The sequence below is a fragment of the Phalangium opilio genome, unplaced genomic scaffold (assembly GCF_054372755.1).
Source record: "Phalangium opilio isolate 3A_F unplaced genomic scaffold, DU_Popi_V2 ptg000070l_1, whole genome shotgun sequence".
NCBI classification, from domain to species: domain Eukaryota; kingdom Metazoa; phylum Arthropoda; class Arachnida; order Opiliones; family Phalangiidae; genus Phalangium; species Phalangium opilio.
In genome coordinates this window covers 6534856-6559555 of record NW_028324182.1, presented here as the reverse complement: position 1 = coordinate 6559555, position 24700 = coordinate 6534856, and the positions used below count along the sequence as shown (strand labels likewise).

At 35.4% G+C, this 24700-nt stretch overlaps 1 protein-coding gene across 1 annotated transcript in view; it reads right to left on the bottom strand.

Moving 5' to 3' along the window:
- Positions 1–24700, bottom strand: part of LOC149661311 (uncharacterized) — a 190939-nt gene that overhangs the window by 109787 nt on the left and 56452 nt on the right. Inside the window, exon 2 of the mRNA XM_089842783.1 lies at positions 3131–3206. Within this exon, the coding sequence (XP_089698909.1) occupies positions 3131–3203 (73 nt within the window). The 5' untranslated portion in view covers positions 3204–3206. The remainder of the gene's footprint in view (positions 1–3130; positions 3207–24700) is intronic.

Sequence of the window (24700 nt, the reverse complement as noted above, 5' to 3'; positions counted from 1 at the left end):
CTTCAATATATATTTAACCAAGAAGCGATATCTAGTTTACTAGGGAGAAGGTTAAAATTCGCCACATTTCCAGCTTTATCTCCAGTCCAAACGTAGGTCCTGAGTTAATCCCCGCCTCTAAATTACAACCAGCATCTCATTGGTTTTTGAAAACTTACGTCAGCGCGACGCGAATGACGACTGAGAAGAGGCGAAATAGCCCGGCCTCCTTTTACATACTCCCTTGCATTTCGAAAGGGAGACGTGGACTATGGCGCGCGAATACTTAGGCATCTTATACCTTCTCCCTAGTAAACTAGATATCACTTCTTGATTTAACATAGAATGGCTTGCTGTTTTCAAAAAAGAGGAATTCCATCAAATTTAATTTAGATCATAGAGGGAAAATAGACCCAAGGGTGTGCTTCTCTACCCATCCGACTAGATCCAACACACAGCATATCCAAGTAAACATTCAAGGACTCTACATTTAACAGACTGCGACCCCTATATGTACAAAATGTTTCTTCATATTTAGACTTAAGCGTATGTATGAAAAACAAGATCAATTTCATAAACAGACATACCACCATAAACTCAAGGGCTATATTTATATGGGGTGAAACTTTTAACTCGAAAATTATATATTTTTATCTGTGTATACCTTCATGGGGTGCCTATATACCTAAAGAAGAGGAAGGAGCCCAGTTATTCAGAAAACCCCTAGCTATTTTGCCAAAAACATGATGCCTCGCTATGGCTTTGCATTTTTGCACCCCTCAAATTTTTTTTCCTATTAAAATTTAGCACCGTTTGGGCGTGGATTCGTTTTTCGGAATCCCTACTTTTATGTCTGTAATTGTACCTTTTTGCGCTAACAAAAATGTTGCCCCTTTTTTATAAGTTACTAGCCCGAGGGTCCCAATATATATTCACTTTTTCAAAAAGAAAAAACGGATGGGCCAACAAAAAAAAAAACAAGGCCCGGGCAACTGATAGATTGATTATTTATCGGTATGGTAATCTATCATTGAAGATTATTTTAGTTTCGTTCAATTAAAGTTGAAATGATTCGTTAAAAACGTGAACCAAAAAATAACAGTTCAAATATTATCTAACCGAAAATGAATAAAAATCCACTGCTTCGTTTAGGTGGGAGCAAGAAGTTATATCTTGTTTATTAGGGAGAAGGTGTAAATTCTCTACACATTTCCAGCTTTATCTCCAGTCTAAACATAGGTCGGGAGTTAATGCCCGCCTCTAAATTACAACCAGCCAGCATCTCATTGGTTCTTGAAAACTCACGTCAGCGCGACGCGAATGACGAAAATTACTTGTATTTTCCGACTGAGGAGAGGCAGCGAAATAGCCCGGGCCTCCTTTTATTTTGAAAGGGGGACTGTCGCGCGAATACTTACGCATCTTATACCTTCTCCCTAGTAAACTAGATATCGCTTCTTGGTGAGATAATTTACAGGGCCATATTGGTGGATTCAATGCACAAGGAGAGCTGAAAACCACCAATATGGCTGCCATAACTGAGGAGGGTGTGACGTACTACTAAACCAACTGAAATCTCTCTATCGGTCAGTGTTAAAAACAAATTCACCTCTTTTTTAAACAACGTATAATTAAATTTTCGATACGCCAATTGCTGATAAATCGTGGAATTGTTGAAAAAAAAAAGAGAGAGAGAAAACTTAAGACTAAGAGGAATTCTTAGGAGCGCCGGGAACTAAGTCGACCCCTATTTTTACGCAGCACCAAATTTAGCTAAAGGGCAAAATATGAAAGGCCAATTATAAACGTGCATACGTAAACACCCGCCTTTCTATATAGATATTGTCATGAATATATTTCATTCACTCACAAATATTGAACGGTTACCGAGTCTGCAAAGTGCTAAGAAGGCTTCCAAAACTGGAAAAAGGGGGTAGGCAACCCTCAGTATCGGGACAAACAAGGGGGTTGATACATTATAGTCCGTCTCTGCGCACTCTCATGATACAAAGACACAACAGCGCAGGCGCCAAAAAGCGAGATTGAAGGTAAAGTTTTATCCCCGTGTCTTCCCCCAATAGTTACATCATTTATATCAAATTACGATAAAATTGTTTGGCAAAATCGTTCAAATTTTGGTGTAATTTATTCACGAGATCATATATACGCCTATAGATGTTCCATATTCATGGGAAACTATTACTTAATCTATTTATTCACGCATTAGTTACTATATATCTTTCAAAGAGCGTTTTAACCGCATGACGCTCATCATTATTCAAAAAAAAAAAACTGAAGCCTTATACACAGTTCATTTTCTCTTCACCATCCTACGAATTAAATTAAAATAAATTAAAATCTAGCGAATCGTAATCACGAGTTTCGGAGATACGTTTTTTTTTCGGCGAGAAAAGCGCAGCGCCACATATCGGTTAAAAATATCATCATAGCTAGTGCGTTCTCAGTTTTCCGAGAATTTTGCGGTAATATTAAATCCGGTTTTGGAACCGCGCGGTAATTAAGGAAACACTTTTAAATTACGTTGGAAATATTCTTAATGACGAAGAAAAAAAAAAGGTGAAATATTTAAAAGAAGATGACCCCCCTAAAATTCTCTCTTAAAAAATGTAATTAAAATTAGGGATTTTTAAACCTTTTTAAAATACACTAATGTACAGTCCTGCATGCACTAATTATTAATCCCTAATTTTGTAGCTTACCAGTTTTTTTGTTTTTAAAGTTTTACCAAGAAGTGATATCTAGTTTATTAGGGAGAAGTTATAAATTCGCCACATTTATAATCTAGCTCTTTTTCTCCAGTCCAAACGTAGGTCCGGAGTTAATCCCCGTCGACTCTAAATTACAACCAGCAATCATCTCATTGGTTTTTGAAAACTCACGTCAGCGTGACGCGAATGACGAAAAATTACTTGTATTTTCCGACTGGGGAGAGGCTGCGAAATAGCCCGGCCCCCCTTGTATTTTGAAAGGGGAACTGGGACTATGGCGCGCGCATACTTAGGCGACTTAAACCTTCTCCCTAATAAACTAGATATCACTTCTTCGTTTTACCAAATATATGGCTTGATTACCCAGCAAAGCAACTTTTCTTAAAACGGATACTTTGACAATAAAATCAGAATTAACTTACTTTTCGTGCCCCAAGGTATTAGCGCTGGCGGTACTCCTGGAATTCTAGTTAATCCGCCATATACCGACTGCATCACCTATTCAAAATATACAGAAAAAATATATTAATTATATTAGTTGAATAATACACGCAAAATTAGTTAAATTGATAAGATTTCAAAACAGAATCATTACACCTACTGCGAAAATTTGAAAGGGAGGTTTATTGCTTTAGATTATAAAAGTACTAAACTCTTTGGGGCCTAACAGGCAACTGAATTTCAACACAAAGGGCATCTTGATTCTTAAAACAAAAGACAAATATAATAGGGTCCGTAATCTCGACTGAATAATGCCCCTTACGTATGTCTACTCCACCGATGAAAAAAAACTGGTTTTTTAGTGCAACAAATAGACGTATGTCATAAAATATTTCTTCACTGGCAAGTTATAAATAATAAACAAAATAAAAATCTACATTAGAAATAAATTAATACGAAGGTATCGTCGTTAATTCTTATATTAAAATACAGTCTCTAATATTAAAAATAAAATATATAATACCATATAACTTCGTGTTATTTATTTCTAGTTCTATAGTTTATAGACGAAAGACGGTAGGCATGTTAACATTTACAATGCAAAAATAACGCCAAAATATATTCCCTAGTGTTTAATTCTTTGCTTTTTATTTATTTCATTAAACCGAAGTTAATAATTTGAAGTATTATGTATCCCTGTTTCTGAAACGGCTGCCAGAAATGAAGGACAGTGTTCCTTGGTCAATTTAGAGTCCCTGTATAGTTAGTTTCACATTCAACAAGTGACGTAAAACTTACTTCTATGTCAATTATATTAGAAATTAAAAATTTATTTTAAATTAAAATAACATAATTCCGATATATTTAATAGCATATACTGTATATCCCCAAAGAAATCAATTTTACACATTGAAACACGTTCAGTTCATGAATTACTTCGATAGTCCCTTGAATATTGTACACTATTCTTCATTAAGGGATGGGTATGTTGGAAATGAGGAAATTCATAACGTATGGGGTGAGAGATTACATGCACGTTTTAAATAACTGGCGAGTGACGAAGTAGGGCCTCTTTCTGAGAATTTTTTTTTACGCAAAAAAATGGAACAGGAGCGTACATTAAAGAAAAAAAAAACGCTCGGCCATCTTGGAAGCGCAAGGAGGGAGTAAAGTGATATTTTAGGGAGGCCCAACGTCCCACATTACGAAATTAGGCAGATTTACTCGCTACAAATACAAAACTTTCATACCAGCTAAAATTCTAAACTAGCTAGAAAGAAAGAAAGAAAAAAACCTGAATAATAATTCTAAAACTACTGCTTCTAATTCAATAGACATAGCATATCTGCATATCTATAATCTTATATCTGATACGCTTTGATGTTGTCATTGTATATAATATAAATCAAGTTTCTTAACGCAAGATCTTTTTTTCTTTTAATTCTAAGATACATCTTCAAGGTCTTTGACGTCAATTCGAAAATATTTTTCTTAACAAAAGAATTGAATAGGAAAAAAAAAATAGTTTCATAAGAATTTAAATAAAATATCCGCGGGGAATAATAAATTAAAATTTAAATTATATTGTAATATCACTCTGTCACGTCGCCGCGAAATTTAAATTTTAAGTATAGCCTCTAAACAATAATTGGTCGAGTCAGTAAATAACTTTTATTTCCAGGAATAAAAGATGCACTGACGCGATGGAATCTTAACATTAATACTGTCATGGTGGCATTTATAAATTGCGTAGAAGTTAACAAACTCCCGATTCCCGAATGCCTAGGGGATACCAAGGAATATACATATCCGAATGAGACCAAGGATAAGATGTAGTTGTAGAAAGAGAGAGAGAAAGAAAGAGAGACATATAGAAAAGTAATATAGAGTAGGGGGAATTTCGGACAATGACAAATGTCAAATCGTCGCCTGACTTTTATAACTTTTTCGCCCTCGATCCGTTTCTTTGACTAAACGATCTTATTCCATCTTCTCTTCTCCAACCGTCCTCCTCCTTGAGATTAGGGAAGGTGTCCTCTCTCTTTCTCTCTCTTGGAGAACCCCCTCTCGAAGCATGTCGGGATAGGGCGTTTAAAGTGGACATTTTAAAGCGAATGTCACCCTGAATATTCCAAGGCAATAAATGGATATTTTGTCTTCTTGATAGGTTTTTTGGGAGGGGAGAAAAGAACAAGCCAAGGCCTAGCGCCTAGAAAGAACACAGAAAGAATCCCATTCATCCCTCCCCTCTCCATAACGTCCGTGACATGCCATTTGGTTTGGGAGTCAGGGGGAAACAGGGGGGTATAGCCCCATAAATGTTCGCAGACCTCAATTTAAAACCATCCGAAGTTACGTTCCGATTAGAAAGATAATACGGTACAGTTCAAAAATTTCGTTTTAAGCCTTGGCCCCGGAAAATATCGCCATCTTTACTTCTTACCTGTCCATTAGTATAGTTCACTTCGGGGTTTAGATACGTAATCATAGATTATTAGAGGTAAATCTGGACAGTATAGGGTCCGAGAGCGATATCTTCCGATGTTGTTGGAGCAAAGGGAGCTAGTTTGAGTTGGGAGGTCGTGACCTTTCCGCAAAGGCTTCTAAGATTCCAATGACAGGGGTCCTCTCTCTAACTCTTACAGTCGTTAATGACCATTGACGCGTTATGAATCATTGGGGCCAAAGAGATCCACCAACTGTGGACGGTGGAGGAATGGGATCCACAAAAATATGGTTGGCTTATAAGAAGCTGAACTAAAAGGTCGCCCAAGGGGAATTCATATTGACGAACACCTTTCCGACACGTCGGACAGTTCGCAATCCAATTCTATCAACCCGTTTCTTCAAAATTAGATATTTGCATTTCCGAACCATAAAATACAACTATTTCAAGTTTAGTCATGTTCTGCATGTGGTTAAAGAATTACGCATACATTTTGGGGAAGTGTAGTAACTGACTGACCCCTCGAATATCATCCTTTTTCAGGAGTAAGTAAGATGATAGAGGTTGAGTCTCTTTACCGCGATGTGGTTTTAGGCAAATGCCAAATGGTTTTCTCTAACCAGCAGGCGCTGGGAGACCAGGCGCAGTGCTCACGCGGACATATAGTTTTATTAGTACTATTTATACTTAGTGAGGGTCTCTCTCCTGCCATAACGGTGTTAAGAGGTCTAGCCTTAATGGTCTTTACTTGATTTATGTTATCCTTTTTGACACCCAGAGACGCCTAACGGCAATCGGGATTACGTAACTCCAAGAACCGTATACTTATCAAGTAAATATCTATATCTCAATTTTTTTACTTATAGAACATATAGGCTTAATTTTAATTAAATGCGTTTGAATTGAATGAATTTAATAAAAAAAGTATTTGTAGTAATTAAGAATAACAAAGTTTTAAATTAAAATATTCAATTAATTTCAAGGTGGCATTTTTATCTCCTTCAAGTTAATTAAAAATTCAATTTTGTATTTCTGTTTTTTTAGTATTATTTAAAAAATAAGATGCTCAAGTACTAAAGTTCCCCAACAAGTTTCTTCCCAGCCTGAGACCATCGAGATAAATCGTGCTCGCATGCAGATCCGGTATTTTTTGAGCCAGGGAAATTTTACAAGCCATAAGAAAAATCCCTAGGAGTATTCAATCACCTGGATATGAAACTCTTATCAACAGGTATACACGCGCAGTTATAACCCACGTATCACCTTAATCTCTTTATATTTATACTCCCTGGACCAATCAAGGAGGGATGCGAATGCGATGGCTTTCTCGCAGGAAGGGGGATTGTAAAAATATACATTCCACATTTTTTTACTTATCATTTGCGAATATTGAGATTTGGTTGTGTGAGAGAAGAGAAGGTATGTACAACACAATAGCATAGAGGAATAGCGCGCACCTGTATTTGCATGACCATTAAGATAATCTTAAAAAAGCGCCGGCATCTCCGACCACATCGGAAAAAGAGAGGAGAGGAGAAGAAAATAAGAAGGAAGTCGCCAAGAAAAACATTAAAATATTTTGCACAGAGCTCGTGGGAGAAAAATTAACTTTTTAAAACCCCTAAAAATATCAAAGATTCCGGGGTTTATTTAATCAGTTAAATTAGTTAGTTTTTCTCTATCAGAACTAACTTAATTTGTGTTGTAAGATATTTTCACATATTTATGGAAAAGTTACTCTGTGATTTGACCCCTTGACCCCTTAAAATTAACATTAATCTCGGTTACATTCCAAGGAGTTTTCTACAACGTGCATAGCTTGTCGCTCTTGTTTACAAAGCGGATATATAATTCAGGAGAAACGGGGGGAGGGGGGACGCGTACAAGAAAGCGACGTCAAAACTGCTAAGTAAAAGTTAAAATAATCAAAATGCAAAGACCAAAACGGACAGGGTCATTCAGAGAAAATTATTTCGAATTCGCCCCACCCCTTCAGACTTCCCTTGAGTATCATAATTACTCTTAAGTAACCGATATACATTACCGTCAACGATTTAGTCCGTTTCATATAATACGGTTTAAGAAATTGACCATAGAAAGCGTAGCACCATTCCATAGATGTTTCGCGCTTTAATTTCATTAAGCCTAAATTTCATACGTCTTAAGCCTAATTTGAAAAATGAAAAATTTAAACGCACGTGGCATTTTTTTTTTGGTGCCAAAATTAAAGGATTTCAATAGCATGAGACTTTTTCTTCAAATATCTAATTATTATATTCCAAAAATGCTAATATTAGGCCTAATATCATCAACTAATTTTGATCATAAGTTTGAGTCGGATTTTGCAAATGCCTAACCACGGTCTGTCTCGTGAGATTTGTGGGAATGATATCTAGTAATCTTGGATATAAATACTTACTTGGAGATGGAGGTTCAGTCCCCTATATATTTACAGATATTAAGGTTATAAATCCATGCATAAGTATATCTGTGGCTGACCTTCTATTAAAGCATTCCAAATTTATACCATCTCATTATTTCAACATTTTTTTTGTTTTATTTCTTTCCCAGAATGCCATTGCATTTTCCCAAACTTCCACCAGGACCCCAGGGCCATTTATGCTTGAGTATACTCAACCAAGAGCTAAGAATTTTTGTATAGCTAGTGGTACTTCTTTATTAGAGCTCGTTACATTATCATAGAAACGATAGCTCGTAAATTCTCCTAAAGAATATACTACACTATATATAGTTTCGAGTTCGTTTTCATCCATATTACCCCCTATTTACTACAGTATATCTCCCTAAATTTCGATATATACAGACAGAGTTGTAGCACGATAACCAGTTTGGTTTGAATTGGCCAGTTCTTAAAATTTAAAATATTTTGTATTATAACTCTATAAGGTATAAGTATGAGTCTGTCATTTGGCTTTTCCATGAGAGACAAAATTAAGGAGCGCCATCTTTGATTAAAAACTAAAAGCTTTTACGGAACATAGCTTACTGTGATTTTTTCTTTAAGGTTTAAGCCCAGGCTTATTCGTTGGACCACTTTTTAAATTCAAACCCGAGCCTCAATGGTCCCAAGGACTACTTTAAAAATTCCCACTCGGGACTAGTTAATTTATTCAAGAGACTAGAAGTTCCACCCAAGTCTGGAGGACCAGTTTGTAAAATATATTTATTTCGAATTCTGGTAGTCTTAAATGAAAGAATATTGTTTGTTTCTGGCAAATTCACCACCAGGAGACGCTCCTCTTGACACGTCACGTTTTGAATAACAATTAGAAATATACCTTTACATTAATTAAATACAGCCCAATTCGATTTTAATTTCTTTAAAATATGTGGCAGCTAAATGTAAACCAGAAGTGAGATGAGACTAGAAGTGAAGGGCTCTAGCATTGGTAGTAGATCCTGACACTAGTGAACAAATTTGAGGATTTTATGCCGCTTTCCACGCGCCTACACTACTGAGAAAAAATTGGTCGAGTTCCAAAAACGTTTCCTACCCCCTTCCCCTCAACCTAAAGCGGCGGAACACGGACGCGGCTCCTTGAATCTAGTTCGGCCGTCTACCACCGCGAGCGTCTCACGTTTTGGAGGGAAAATTCAGAAACCGCTACTAGAGGGCCAACCGCTCTTGTGTTATCAAGAATATTCACCTTCGCCGAGTGAAGAATTTGGTTAGCTCAGTACTTCTGTTTCATCTCACTTCTGGTAAACCTAAATACAATCAAGAGTAAATCAAGCCGGAGTATAATTCTTAGTCATCCAATTTCGATCAAATTCACATCGCGTCAAAGTTCAAAGTGTAAAAAAAACGGCATGACCTTTAGCAGTGCCCAAAATTTACTTATTCCCCCTATTGTTGTTTAGCTTATATTATTAGTTATATAAAACCCCTTTGTAATGGTTAAGCAATATATTAAGTTGAGCAGCCATATTTGAGTGACCTCTCCCGGGTTTGTAACTCGGGCCAAAAAAATTGGTATTCGCCTACACGTTAGCGACAGTCTGCCGCCTCATTTATTATTATTCGTAACTTCAACCAACTACCACCACCAACACTTCACTAATAATGACAGGGTTTATCGCTAGGGGGCCTCCTCTGTACGCTTTTGTTTTTATTTACATAATTATATTCTTGAAAATACCCATACCCATACCGATACTCGCTTGGACTTTATATGAAATCATTATGTGAAAAGGAAAAAATATATATTTATCCAATGCTTCAATCCTAAGAAAGAATAGTCATGAATTCTTATAACAGCATAAATCTTCTAAGTCTTAGTTAGGCAGATAAATTCTTAAAGAGGCCCCCACTCATGCTCGACTCAATTTATGATCCAAATGCCGCTTTTAAAAAAATCCCCCTTTAAGTAAAATTTCTGGAAAGTAGTTCGCGTGGGGTCGGTCATTTAAGAATCAGATTAAAAACTCAAAATAATATTAAATATTTTTCAATCTACTACTTACTATACTGCTCTTTAAATCTTATTTATTGTGGATTAATTGAATTTACGCGATTTATTTTTGGGGATTTTAGATTTATCTGTATTTTTTTAAATAATTTTGTTAATTTTAATTGGTTTTTTCAAGGATTTCAAGAATTTCAATTTTTAATGAATTTTAGAGCATTTAAAGAATACTTATTAATATTAAAAAATATTAATAGTTTTTTTTTATAATTTATTCTTTGACAGAATGAATATTTTATTGGGATTTTTAATTTAAAAGGTATTTTTTTCTTCCAAGGATTTTAATTGTTACGAATGTTAAATGATTCAAATTAATATTAAATTTAAAAATATTAATAAAGTTTATTTTTAATTGATTCTTTGAAAGAATGAATATTTTATTAGGATTTTTAATTTATTTTAAAGGTATTTTTTTTTCAAGGATTTTAATTGTTACGAATGTTAAATCATTCAAATTAATATTAAGTTTATAAATACTACTAAAGTTTTATTTTTATTCGTTTTATTTGACGAAATGAGTATCTTATTAAGATCTTGAATTTTATTTTGTATTAGGTATGAGGTATGACCATCCCCTCGTTATTGCGCCTCTTCGCGCAGGCCCATGCCAAAAAAAGCGTATAGTTTAAAAAGTACGTGATTTCTTTTAATAAGAAAGTATTTTTTCCGGCCCTTTTTTTTTAAAAAAAAAAATAAAAAAAGTCCAAGAGGCCCCTTTTTATCCATAGCCATGGATATCCATCTCAGTCCGAATCTTGACTTTATCCGCTTCCAACTGAATAAGCAATACAACATCATCAAGCGTAAAGGTTAAACTCGGTTAAACCCCTTTGGTTAATTAGTTACAAAAAGCCTAAACACTCTTAAGCAAATTCCGGTTGAAACTGTCGATTTGATATATGCGCGTGCTCACTTCGGTGCCATTCAACTCCAATTTAAGTAGACGAATTAAAGGAATGTTCAGATATTATTTTTTGTCGCTATAATCCCTTTAGTAAAAGCCAAAAACCAAGTTTCCAAGTGTTTAAAATAATTTACATTAACTATTTTTAAAATAAATTAAATTGGTAAAAGTAATCATGGCGCCTGTATGGTGTGCTTTTCTGCATAGAAATAGATTTCAATTGTTCCAGGAATATTTGACCGCAATGTATTTGACCGCAAGGGATGTTATTTGCTTATTCTTGACCATACGAATTAGTTTGGGTGGGGGGGGATACAATGATTGAATAGGGGGGTAAAGAAAAAAGTAAGACCATTAGGCTAACTGGAAGACCCCAGATGTCCGAGAGCATCAAATGGACATTAGCTTTCCTCCCTCTTCTCCCCATCTTTCCGACAGCTTCTCTTTTCCGAATCCCTACTCCTCTTTGGCTAACAATCTCTCCATCATAGGCAAGGATGTCTCAGTCCGATTGTCTTGGTATGTACAGAAAAAAAAGGGTGGGGGAATATTTTCCCTTCTCCATCCATAATGAAGATATCACTAAGCCTTTGTACTAAATAAAACTAAGCTAAAGGGACGCTTAGACTCCATTACTTAATTTATCTCAGTGAGACCCAAGTTGTTCTCTACACAGGATGGTTTAGCTCATCGAGATCAGAGCCGGAAATAAGCGCGGGACACTAAACATTGTCCAATAAAACTTTAAAATGTCCCATACATTTTTTAAAAACTAAGGTAGTTACTGGACGGTTGACCAGTAAATGTTTCCGAAGTTTTGATAGCTTCACTATGAAGACGCGACACAATTTTTGCGAATTCCAGTGGACAAAGTCCTATAAATTTTCCAATCAAAGGGGATATCACTGGACACATGTCCAATAAGGAATTTTTCTTATTTGACCGGCCCTGATCGAGATCAGTTGCCGAGCCAAGTTATCAGTTCAGTTTGAATCAGTTCTTGACAACTCCGCATTAAAGTTCCTCAAACAACCCCGTGATTTAAAACGGCGTATATCAACAGCGCAGTTAGTTTGGAATAAATAAAAAAGCATTTTAGAATTTACTACCAATATGTATGGAGTATAGACTCTTGAGGCCTTTTCAGACGATACAACTTTTGACTCAACTAGATGGGTCAAAAAGTTGAGTCAGCAAAAATTGGTCACTGATAAAGTTTCAAATTGGTGGTTCCACTTGTCCAACTTCTGTTCACACGACCAAACTAGTTTATTCAAACTGAAGTTTACTCATCTAAAGGACTCAAAAAGTTGTACCGTCTGAAAAGGCCTTTAGTAAGAACGGAGTGTAGTTGAAAAACGTTTAAACGGTGCGGGTTCATCTGTCAAACACCGAATAAAATCGGCAGTTTAAAAAAAAAACGTAGGGGGTTAAAGCGTTGAATTATGCAGAATCGGGAGTTTATATATGTATAAATATAGGAAGTATGGGGAGGGGGCCCCCGGAGGTTAGTGCATGGGGAGTGAAATGGCGCGGAATCCTTCAATTTTCCGCCCCTAAGAACCCGAGCGAGCAGTTTAAAATGTCGGAGGCTCAAAATATTTTGGGGTTTTATATTCGAGGATCAACTTCTCCCCTTTCACCAGATGTAAATCCACTCCAGAAGATCCGATCGAGGGGATACACTTACCAACCCGCCCCCGCCCCCGCCTATCTATTTTGAATAAATCCAGAAGAAGAAGGGGGGAACAAGCCCCCTCTGCCGGAAACACGCGAAGAAAAGCGTTTTCCTCTTTATATGTACACTGTATATTTAAACACATACATTTCTTTTTCTTGATTTTACATAAAGTGAAAAGATAGTGTCGCGCTTTGGGAGGTTGGATTCTTAAACTTTAGTATATTCTAAAAGATGGATTGATCGAAAACGTGCCGATTTACGGTGAGAAATAGTTCCAAAACAGACCGTTAGAAGCGCCACCACCGCGAGTATCTTTCTTCGACAGATGTTCACGTTTGATGGACGGAATCCCCTCCCCTCTCCTTTTTATGTATTATTTATCGTGGAATAAAAATCACTTTTTTACTACTATCTCAAAAGTGTAGAAAGTGAACTCTCACTAAAGCAAGATTATTTCGTTTCTAGTTGAGGTTTAAAAATTTGTATCAAAGCGCCAAGGTTTTCCTAAGACATTGCTACCCAAATGGCCGGCTCTTCTCAAGCAACAAGGCATGCAACATCACCAAAATAACAAACATTTAAATGTTGAAGTGTTCTTCGTTCATTGCAGAGACTTACACACGAGTTGAAAAAGATCGCGCGGGAAAGTGAAAAATTCCGGGGAAAAAAAAGCAACAACGTGTTATCCAGAGTGGAAAATAGTATCGTCTCTCTTGGGTGCATGTGTGGAAAGCGGGAGGTTAATGATGATCTAGCTACCAACGGCAATCATAAGATACACCCCTCAATCTTACCTACCACCCCCGTTTCAAAGGACCTCTTCAAAAAAAATCTATATATCTCTCGATTTTGGTAGAGAAAAGTGGAACACACTTCTATAGTGGCTTGAAGAAAGCTACGAAGGCAGCTTTAAAACTCCGTTCAACCGAAATCCACGAATTAAAAGCAAAGGGACCATCAAATTTATCGCACTCACGCTATACCTCAATATCATTCACCCTCTCGTCTTGAACATTACCTGCTTGTAGGTGCTACTACTATCAAAAGCGTTCCTTCATAGGGGGGGGAGTGTGGGGTGAAAATGGGTGGGATCCCTGACCCCTTGGCACCCTCTTTCCTACCATACTGCAAACGTAAAGGGGCCACCATCATCTTTTGAGGGTGTATGTGCTGGAATGAAAACTAAAAGAATACAGGAACAGAAAAAAAACGGAGGTACAGAGAAAAGGGATTGTTTTTATATCATCCGGATGGTTAATTGGCCTTTCTTCCATCCTTTCCCGCTCCTCCATGGTCTGAAAGACCTGGCTTTAATCTCTTTCCCTATGTTGCGTACTTGTAGCTTCCCCAAATGGTTCCAGAAACTAACAAGTTGATTTTTTTTTCCAGGATAAATTTGGGACTTCGAACCTTGAACAACTGTGGCACGTTTGTACGATTCTCGAAGGAGAACGGAACAAGAACGTATTCAAATTCCCACAGAAAACCTATTCAAATTCCCACAGAAAACCTATTCAAATTCCCACAGAAAACCTATTCAAATTCCCACAGAAAACCTATTCAAATTCCCACAGAAAACCTATTCAAATTCCCACAGAAAACCTATTCAAATTCCCACAGAAAACCTATTCAAATTCCCACAGAAAACCTATTCAAATTCCCACAGAAAACCTATTCAAATTCCCACAGAAAACCTATTCAAATTCCCACAGAAAACCTATTCAAATTCCCACAGAAAACGCATTCAAATTCCCACAGAAAACGCATTCAAATTCCCACAGAAAACGTATTCAAATTCCCACAGAAAACGTATTCAAATTCCCACAGAAAACGTATTCAAATTCCCACAGAAAACGTATTCAAATTCCCACAGAAAACGTATTCAAATTCCCACAGAAAACGTATTCAAATTCCCACAGAAAACGTATTCATATTCCCACAGAAAACGTATTCAAATTCCCACAGAAAACCTATTCAAATTCCCAACAAGCATATTGCATGCAGAATTGTAACTCAACAGAGATAAGCTTCCACAAAAAGATGGATAATAACAATAGAAGATACTGAATCCCTCGATTTGGTAAATCATATACGGTATATTAGTTGGAAAAAATTATTTTGTTACGAATGACTTTAAGGAATGGGGCAAATCGATTAACTACAGTATTTACATCTCCGATTTATTCTTCGCGTTTCGCCGTGAGTCAATGAATCGTTTAAGGTACGTACTCGTTTTCCCAAACAGTTAGGCGCAACGAAGCGAACGACATAATATTTACAACTTACCAAGACGAAGAAGAACTCTATCGAATCATTAAGAGGGGACTAATGAAGAAAACGTGAAGAGATGGAACAACTAAGAAAGACTTAATGTATCTTTCCTTTTCCAAGAAAAGCAAAAGATGGATTAAGACTTCCTATTCATTAAGTAAAGCTTTGACTACGGAAAGGAACATTTGCCCAGTCGTTACTTAATAATAGGTTACAATGATATTATATTTAAGGATCATTCGGACCAAAAACAAATAGGCAAACAAGACTGTCTGTCAACAGAAAAATCAAAGAATTTTTAACAAACAAAAAACACACCGGATAATAAATAATTAAAAAAATAAAACGAAATAATAATTATTAAGCTGTTCCACATTTTTACCAGTTGAAAAATAAATACTTCTAACGATTTTCTTTTTGGATTTTTCGAAACAATGATATTGACTTATTTGTTTATAATTTTATTTCCAACCCCCCCTCTTCTTTCCCCCTTTTATTATTAATTCCGCTCGTTGACGAAAATGAGGTTATATTCCTGTTATAATAAATCATTGTTTCAAAAGTTTAAAAAAAAACCCCTGAGAAACTAATTGGTTTTATACAATATATAAAATTTTGTTTAAAATTCTAGCTAACGAATTATAATCAACTTTAGATAATTAAATAATTTTGGGTTTGCAGTACCAAACCGATGTTTAATTGCATTATTTTAATTAAGAAAGTAGTAATTATTACTGAAGTTAATCCAGTATATATCACCGCTCGAGTTAGATCAAAATTTATAGAGTTATTTTTTGGTGAAAAAAATTTATAGTTATTTTTTGGAGAAAAAATTTATAGTTATTTTTTGGAGAAAAAAATTTATAGAGTTATTTGTTGGAGAAAAAATTATTGCATTATTTAATAACTGGCCACAAATTAATTACTTTTAATGTAAAATAATCTGTATATTTTGGTAAATACTTTCTTAAAACTTAAAGACCAAAATATCCTTCCAACTCAAGACAATTGCGAGTTGAAAATAGAGCCAGGATTGAAGTTAAAAAAAAACCCACTAAAGTCGGGCTAAGAAAACTAGGTTCCGTTTTCTAAGCCAATATTCCATTCCCATAACATCTAGGCCTACAGGCTAAGAATAAAAAAAAACCCAAAAATACTAAGAGAAAAAAAAACGCTAGCGAAAGATAAATTACAAAGTAATTCAGTTCGGAACAACGGGCCGAAAACACTAAGACGGAGAAAAACATAGGGTTGATATAGGGGGGCAATACCCCCAGACCCTTCCTGCCCCCCCTCTCCTCAATCCCCTATATCTGCCCCTACACTATCCTACGTCACTGGTCAGCGGGTATTAAAGTCAATCTATATAATATAAAAAATCCTATATATCAGTCGGGGGGGGGGGGGGGGTTTAGCCCGTGAGGCCTGATCGGAAGCAATGGCGGTAGGATCAGTAAAAAACTGAGGAGAGAAAAAAGGCGGGGGTCATCTTAAAGGATGTACTACAGGAGGGGGTAGAGAGAAGGGGGTTTGAAAAGATGTGATGGGATGGGATGAGAAACGGGGGTAGGGGTAGAGGTAGGGGGTTTAAAGGGGGGTGGAAGTGACTGGACCGTGGATACTTTGAAAGGAAAAATATTGTAAGTCAATTGTTTCTGGTTCTTCTCTTAAAAAATTTTTATTTAAAAAATGATCAATCAAAATCCAATTAAAATATTACGGAAAACAAAAGATGAAAATGTATCAACAGAATAGGATGTAGCTAATTAATTATAGTAAAATGAATAATTGGGGATATGAAGTGGCGTATACTAATTACAAAAAACACTTTCAAGTTAACTGAGGAGCTTAGACCTCCAAAGTAATTAGGCATAAGGTCATAGATATTGGTAAACTAATTAAAATCATTGAAAATAATTTAAAGTTTACGACCTTTTTGCACTTAAAAATAAAGAGGGGGGATCGGCATAACTTTGGTAAGTGTAGGGATATAAAGTCCAGTCAACGTTACTATGGAAACGAGGAGGTTTAAGCGGGGGGGGGGGGGGTTTGAAACGTGGGTCGGTCAGCCTACAGGAGCTAACGGAATTTTTTTTTCTTCTTGCTTTCTTTTTTTTTTGAAACTATCTCTAATCCGAGAGAAATGACCAGAAGGTTTGTTCCCTCGCGCGCCGATGCTGACCCTCTCCCCCATTGGTCAATGACTGGACACTATAGAAAAAGAAGGGAAATGAAATACAGAGGCGAAGTAGTGGGTGTTGGGGATAAAAAATACCAAACTTGGAATGGATGGATTTCGCGATGCCTCTAAGGTAAAAAATATAGATTGATTCAATCTCAATCTAAGATTGCCATATTGTAAAAGAAACATTTCTGCATGAAAATAAACAGTCATGTTTTCACCTTTAACACCTTCCGGAGAGTGTGTATAGAATATTCACCTGTAGAAAAATCCCACTCACTCCTCATTGGTGTTAAAGGTATCAACAAAGCGCGGGTCTAAGAAGATATTTTTTTCTTTTAAATGTCGTCTGACATTTTAAAATATGTTCGTGCCAAAAAATCGTACGACGAAGCGTGTTTTCGCCAAGGCATGGTAGACGAGGGTCATGGAAATGACCATTCTGAAAGGGATAGTAGTACATAATTTCGACTAAAATACTTAATTATGTTAAAACTGAGCAGTAAGTAACGCCTCGTACTAAGCGAGAGACTAACTTAAATTTAAACAGTGTCGTTTTCAAAAGATCTCGGACTTAGATTGTTTAAACCATATCCATAGTTTTCAGATTAGGAGCATTGATACCATTTACACCAGGAGATCAGGCTACTTAGTGAGCACTTCACTATGTCAGTCAAGTAGCCTGGAATCCTGGTGTAAATTGTATCAATAATCCAATGTTTTTCTCTCAAAACATAATTATATATATGTATATTTAAAAAGGCTTTCGAAAAAAATGATTTTATGCCCAAATAATTTCATGATCTTCTCGTCTTAAATGATGCTATCCCTTATTTTAATCTGGTTCATCTTATCTTTTTCATCTATATTTCATCCACACCTACCGATAAATTGTAAACTCCCTTTGTCATTCCCTTTCCCCCCATAGTCTTAAGAATGTATATGAATTATACGGTCTGAGAAAACAGGGGGGGGAGAGAGGGTGTAAGATGCAACCCCCTTCTCCTCCTACTCCTCCTCAGGGTTTCCATCGTTTCTTTTAGAATGTAGAAGCAAGCTGCAATGAGTCTAAATCGGGTTGTCATGGAAACGGCACTCTCAAGATGACCGCCCGAAAAAAAATCCAGAGACCTAAAGTATAAAGTGCTGGCCGTCAAAAGGGGGTTGGGTAGAGGGGGTATGAAGGGAGGTTTAAAGGAGGTTCAGGGGGTGGTGGTGTTGCCCAGAAGAGCGTGCCAGAAAGAGAAGCAATAAGATTGGAATAGAGTAGTACACTGAGACCGAGGAGAGAAACACAGCCCCGTGTCTCATTTAAGAATGTCAGTTAACTTTGAACGCGGTTGGCGTACTGATCTAGATGGGACTTACAAAGAGAGGGGATGGTAACTTCTACTAATTGCACTTTGCAATTGGGATGAAAAAAGTTCAGGATGCTACAAACGGAGATGGATAAATTGGTATGCTAGTACGAATTAAAACCAGAACGCAGTTCTATAAGTAACAATCTTCGCTAAGTGTGACAAATATGGCGAATTCCGATTGAAACTAGCAAATGACACACCCTCTATAACATACCAATGATATTATCAAACCCTCATCATTCTACTGAACGTGAACTACAAATCAAGAGATTATTTACTAGAATCTGATTTTTTTTTTTACATCAGAAATATTTTATTCCAAGCATGGCGCGCTAAATTTTGGATATAGTATTGGCAGTTATAGCTGTACGAGTGTGTTAAGGAATGGAGATAAATTAATAAAGTGCCTATTCTCTGTTTTGGGGGGCACACGTATCACTAATGCATCGATTTCATTATAAATTGGATGCTCACTAGGAAAACCTACGGCGTATTGATATGAAATGATAAAGAAAATAGTATTCAACAGTAACAAAGAAAATACTGGACTGTTTCTTAGATGAACCGTCGACTATTGGATTTTTATAATACTGAATTTTTGTGAGGAATAGACTAGCACCGCCATCTATCTGACATTTCTGTTACCGAATTTTAAATGGTATTAAAAAAGTTCAAATGAGATGAATTTTAATAGAGTTGTCATATCACTAGATTTCTATGGATACCATTTTTAACAGGTATATATCTCTAACAACGGATATATCTTTGAAAAAAGAATTACTAAAAATCAAAGAAATCAAAAACTTCTCACGTGTCAAAACGATGTTCCTTTTGTAACGTGAGATGTAAGATTTATGATAGCAATACGAAACGTGGATTTCAAAAGAGTAATCGCGGCTCTTGTCAGATAAAATTAGTTATAACTATTTATAAAAGGGTTCTAAATAATCAAAATTACCTAATAACCCTAGCCGAAAACGTTCCTAAATTATAGTTAGGGTTACGACGAAATTTTCAGATTCAAATTCCCTGACTTTCCCAGGTTATATAAGAAAGGGTGCTATTAGTAAACAATTTCATATAAATTGCATTTAATAAATATTTAACTGTGTTAAATGGATTAGTAAAAACTTCATAAGAAAATTAACATTAATTGCAGGGCTCCCACCAAAATCTTAAAAAAAAGTAGGGAAATAGGGGATTTTTTAGGCTAGAAATAGGGTGAAATAGGCACCGAATTTTTTAAACTAGGGACCAAATAGGAACCAAAATGGGATCTTTATGTGAACTTATATTTTCACCAATCTATCCCTGTTTTCACAAAATGACAAAGTCAGATATTTGTAAAAATATTTTATCATAAAACTGACTTAGTTTTTGTTTATTACATTACTACGTTTTATCTATCACAATTCTATCACACTTAACAATCAGTCTTTTTTAGTTTTTCAATGAAATAAGAAATATAAATGTGTAAATTGGACTTTTATTATAAGCTGATGGCACATTAAACTAGGAATATGGTGATTTAGGGACCAAATCACAATTCTATGGTGGTTTAGGGACCTCAAAAAAAAGTAGGGGGTTTTAGGTATTTTAGGGACATGGTGGGAGCCCTGTAATTGTCATAAATGACCAAATATCGATATTTCAAGGTACAGAAACTGAAATTTTACTTGAAAATGCTTAATTTCTCTGAGACCTTATTTACAAATTTTAAGTTCTTTACTAACCATTCCAATTCAATCTAGCGCGAACTTTCTCCCAAGCTTCAAGTGCGCTAAATACATTGATAAAAAGATACCTAATCTTAAGAAGTACCATTTCTCACACCTAAAAATTCAATCAAAAAACAAAAAAATAAGCCCGAATCTCATCTCATCTCTCCTGCATGCTCTCACACCCGCGGAGACCGCCAAAAGTATTTACAGCTAATAAAAGCCAGCTTGTGACCGAGGCGCGGGGTGTTCGAATTTAAGGCATACGCTTAATTTTGATGGTAAAATGTTTTCCCCAAAAGAAAAAAAGGAATAAATCTTAAAATAGGTACAATAGCAGGTGCACACGCATAACGCGAGTTAGAGCCTTAATTCTTTACAGTTTGAGGTACCCCGGAGGTAAGGGTAGTGACAGTTACTCGCCTTAAACTATATTAAACTCTACGGGGAAACCGTTAAGGATGCCATCTCTATCCCACCACCCAAATGCCCGATGGAAAATTTATCTTTACCGAAAAAGTTGAGAGAAGAAAAAAAAATCTTATTTTTTTTATTTGATATTTATGTTATTTATGTATAGACCGGAGAATAAACGAATTTAAAGATACGAGGCGATGTGGGGGATGGTCTATAGACCTCGAGGGGAAGGACACTTGGTCAATTATTTCGAAAAAGGTGTTGAACTTCCATATCTAAACACAATGATCACCGAGTAATACCAAGAAGTGATATCTAGTTTATTAGGGAGAAGTTATAAATTCGACACATTTACAATCAAGCTTTATCTCCAGTCCAAACGCAGGTCCGGACTCTGGAGTTAATCCCCGCCTCTAAATTACAACCAGCATCTCATTGGTTCTTGATAACTTACGTCAGCGCGACGCGAATGACGAAAATCACTTGTATTTTCCGACTGAGGAGAGTGTAGCGAAATTAGCCCGGCCTCCTTTTAAGTCCCCCCTTGTATTTTGAAAGGGGGTCTGGGACTATGGCGCGCGAATACTTAAGCATCTTATACCTACTCCCTAGTAAACTAGATATCCCTTCTTGGTAATACTTATATATTATATTTAACAACCTAATGGCCAACACCTTGGTCAAGCTTACACTATAACTTTGTGGAGAGTGACGCCATATATTTATTATCAACTCCCTCTCCCCTCTACATTCTGAATAAAAGAAATTTTCGGACGTGAAAAATAGATGGTCCATTTTTCTTTAAAAATAATAAATAACTTTTATACCTTAAAATTCTTGCAGGTTTGTTTTTTGAAAAATAAATTCTTTGACTGATCTGAACTGAAAGCGTGAGCGCAAGTTGCGTTAGTGGATGGAAGTCTAGTTTAATCAGATTTTACATTTTTTTAAATGCCTTGCACATATATTAATGTCAATCAAAATTTTAATGAGGAATATTTAATTATTTTCTCTTTCGATAATATTATAATAACAAAAATATTTTTTATCTTACAAATTATCCTTAAGATTAAAAAGGCCATTTACCTATGTCAAAAATACAAAATTGTTTTTATCAATATTCCATAAAAACATCCCCCATACCTATTTAACATACCTTTCAAAAATTTAATTTATGTTTTATAGAAATTATTCAAAAGAATTTGCGAAAACAACCTCATCAATTTTAAAACTGTTAAAACCCGAGGTTAAAAGAAATAAACAAGTCTTTATCTATTTTGGAAGCCGTTTTTCATTCCCCTTAATTAACTAAGGTTTAATTTTGAAACTAATTTTAAATTTTATAAAGATTTAAAGTTAATTTGGGACAGAATTATTTCTGTATCTATTTATTTTATGTTGTCATTTTTACGCTTGAATTATTTAAATAACACGATTTTTTAAATTGTCAATTAAATTTGTACCAATTATTTCTAATTTTTAATCTAAATAAATTTATATCTACAGTATTATCCTCCTATAATACAGTGGTATTCCTCCCACGAAAATATTGAATTGAATTGAATTGAATTGAATTGAATTGAATTGAAAAGGTGTTTAATGTGTATAAAAAGAATCATACAAAGATTCACGAGAATATACACTTAGTGATAACATCATAGCATAATAACAAAAATATTACATATATACAAGACGATGAACTCGAAAATTAACAGTTGCATTTATAATTATGTATTTGTGCAAAATTGACAGAGAATATGTCTAACTTTTCTTTCAAAAGATTGCAGGACCTTTGCATCCTGTTAATAGGGATTAGGCTTGAGCCTTTAACATAGAATGTATCAGGGTTGATTCTTAAAAGTCGAGGAACATTAAAATTTAATTTTTCTAGCAGAGAGGGTATTGGCATTAAATTATGTAACAATTTGAAAATAAATTTGAAATCAGCGAGTAAACAGACACTTTTTATAGAAGGGAGTCCAAGGTGATTAAGGATACCTTCATAGTTATATTCTAAATTTTTAAGATAATTCCGAAAACAATACTCTACAAATTTTTTTTGAACGCCCTCTATTTTAGCGAGAAGGTAGGCGCTACAATGAAAATATTTTTCTACTTAATTTAATTTAAATAAAAAAATTAATCAGAATAAAAAAAATTGAGAAAATTGAAAGAAAAAAATTGTTTTTCAAAATACGTTTAGAGATCAAGCGAGAATTTTAACTGAAAAAAAAAAATAAATAATGAAGAGGGTCTATTCTCTATTCTTAAAATCTCCCTTAATTTAATTCAAACAAATCCGCGACCTCGAAAGAAAAAGAAAACTTTCCACAAAATGACATACCAAGGGGAATGAAGTAGCGAGAGAGGGGAAAAAAATCGAGCAACGTTGGAACGAAATGACCTCGGTAGATTAGCACCGCTAATAAAATGCGATTCAAATTTACGGGCATACATTAAAAATACGCTGAGAAGAAAACAAGATGGTTTAACGGTCTTTATTGACTTGTTTCACACAAAAATATCAATGTGCCCTATTTTACAAGACGACATTTAAGAGATAGTTTGAGAACCTTTCCAAAACTTAAACTACAGATTCGAATTTTGGGAACCAATGAAATTAAATACTTTGTTTTCAGACTAAGAAGACTGATAGCAGTTACACCAGGAAGCCAAGCTATTGGACGGACAAGTTCAGCACAAAGTAGCCAGGCCTCCTGGTGTAAATGGTATCAATCCTCTTTGTTTGAAAACTATGTTTCATCGGTGGTCTGAAGTTTGTAAAACAGAGCATTCCCATAGATTATTAGAACCAAAAATACAAAAATAACTGCTAATGATTGGTAAGCCTTAAAATCATTACCTTTGACCCTATAAGTAAAAAAGATTTCTTTTTTTTTTCTTAATTTTGGTAAACTACGGATAAACGGATAATTTAGGTAATGTTTTGAATCTTGCCTTTTAAGAGGCGAAACTAGAAAAATCAAAAATTCAGTTTATAGTAGGAACAAAAAAGCTATAAAATTTGTGGGGGAAAACTAGTTTCGGTGATTGGAATTTTTTCAAAAGCTCCGTTTAACCACGCCCCCTTCCCTCTGCAAAGCGTAACCTTTGAATAATAATAATAATTTCAGTTACGGAAATAAAAACAGTGTGTTTCTGATAAGTCTGCCATAAATTAAAGGGAATGATGTTCTTTGGGTGAACGATTTTGAGTCGAAAATGTAACTTCTATGACAGATTGCCGTCTGGGTCAATGTTTTCAATTTAAGATTACATCCAGAGTATTTTACTGATGACCCCTTTAATTAAGAAACTGATTTAGACAATTATTTCTAATTTAATAAAGGGGTCATCCCTAAACACTTATAAAATCATAACTCGAAAACAGTGGCCTGGAGGACAAAATGCCACAGAATATTTTCAACTCAAAATCGCCCAAAGAACATCCCCTTAATTTATGGCATACTTATCAGAAACACCCTGTATATACATTCAAAATTTCTCTCTTTATAAACTTTCTAACACTAAAACGAAAGCGTACTCGAATTTTATAACCAAAACACAGAACAAAAGACTTCATTTTTCCCCCAAGTAAATATTTGGGATTAGGGTGTAATTCGAATTTTTTAGTAAAATTGAAAGAAAGAAAAAAAACTTCGGTATACAGCCCTACTTTTAAAGAAATTTGAATCTATCCAGGTCAAATTGGATAATTTCTCATAACGCAATGGATAGTTAGTTACGAACGGCATAGTACCGTTCGCGAACTGTTTTTAAGGTTACCTCAAACTTTTGCATCATATAAACTATGACCAAAAAGTGATATCTAGTTTATTAGGGGAGAAGGTATAAGATGCCTAAGTATTCGCACGCCATAATCCCAGTCCCCTTTCAAAATACAAGGGGGGGGGGCGTAAAAGGAGGCCGGGATATTTCGCCTCTCCTCAGTAGGAAGATAAGTAATTTTCGTCATTCGCGTCGCGCTGACGTGAGTTTTCAAGAACCAATGAGATGCTGGCTGGTTGTAATTTAGAGGCGGTGATTAACTCCGGAACTACGTTTGGACTGGAGATAAAGCTGG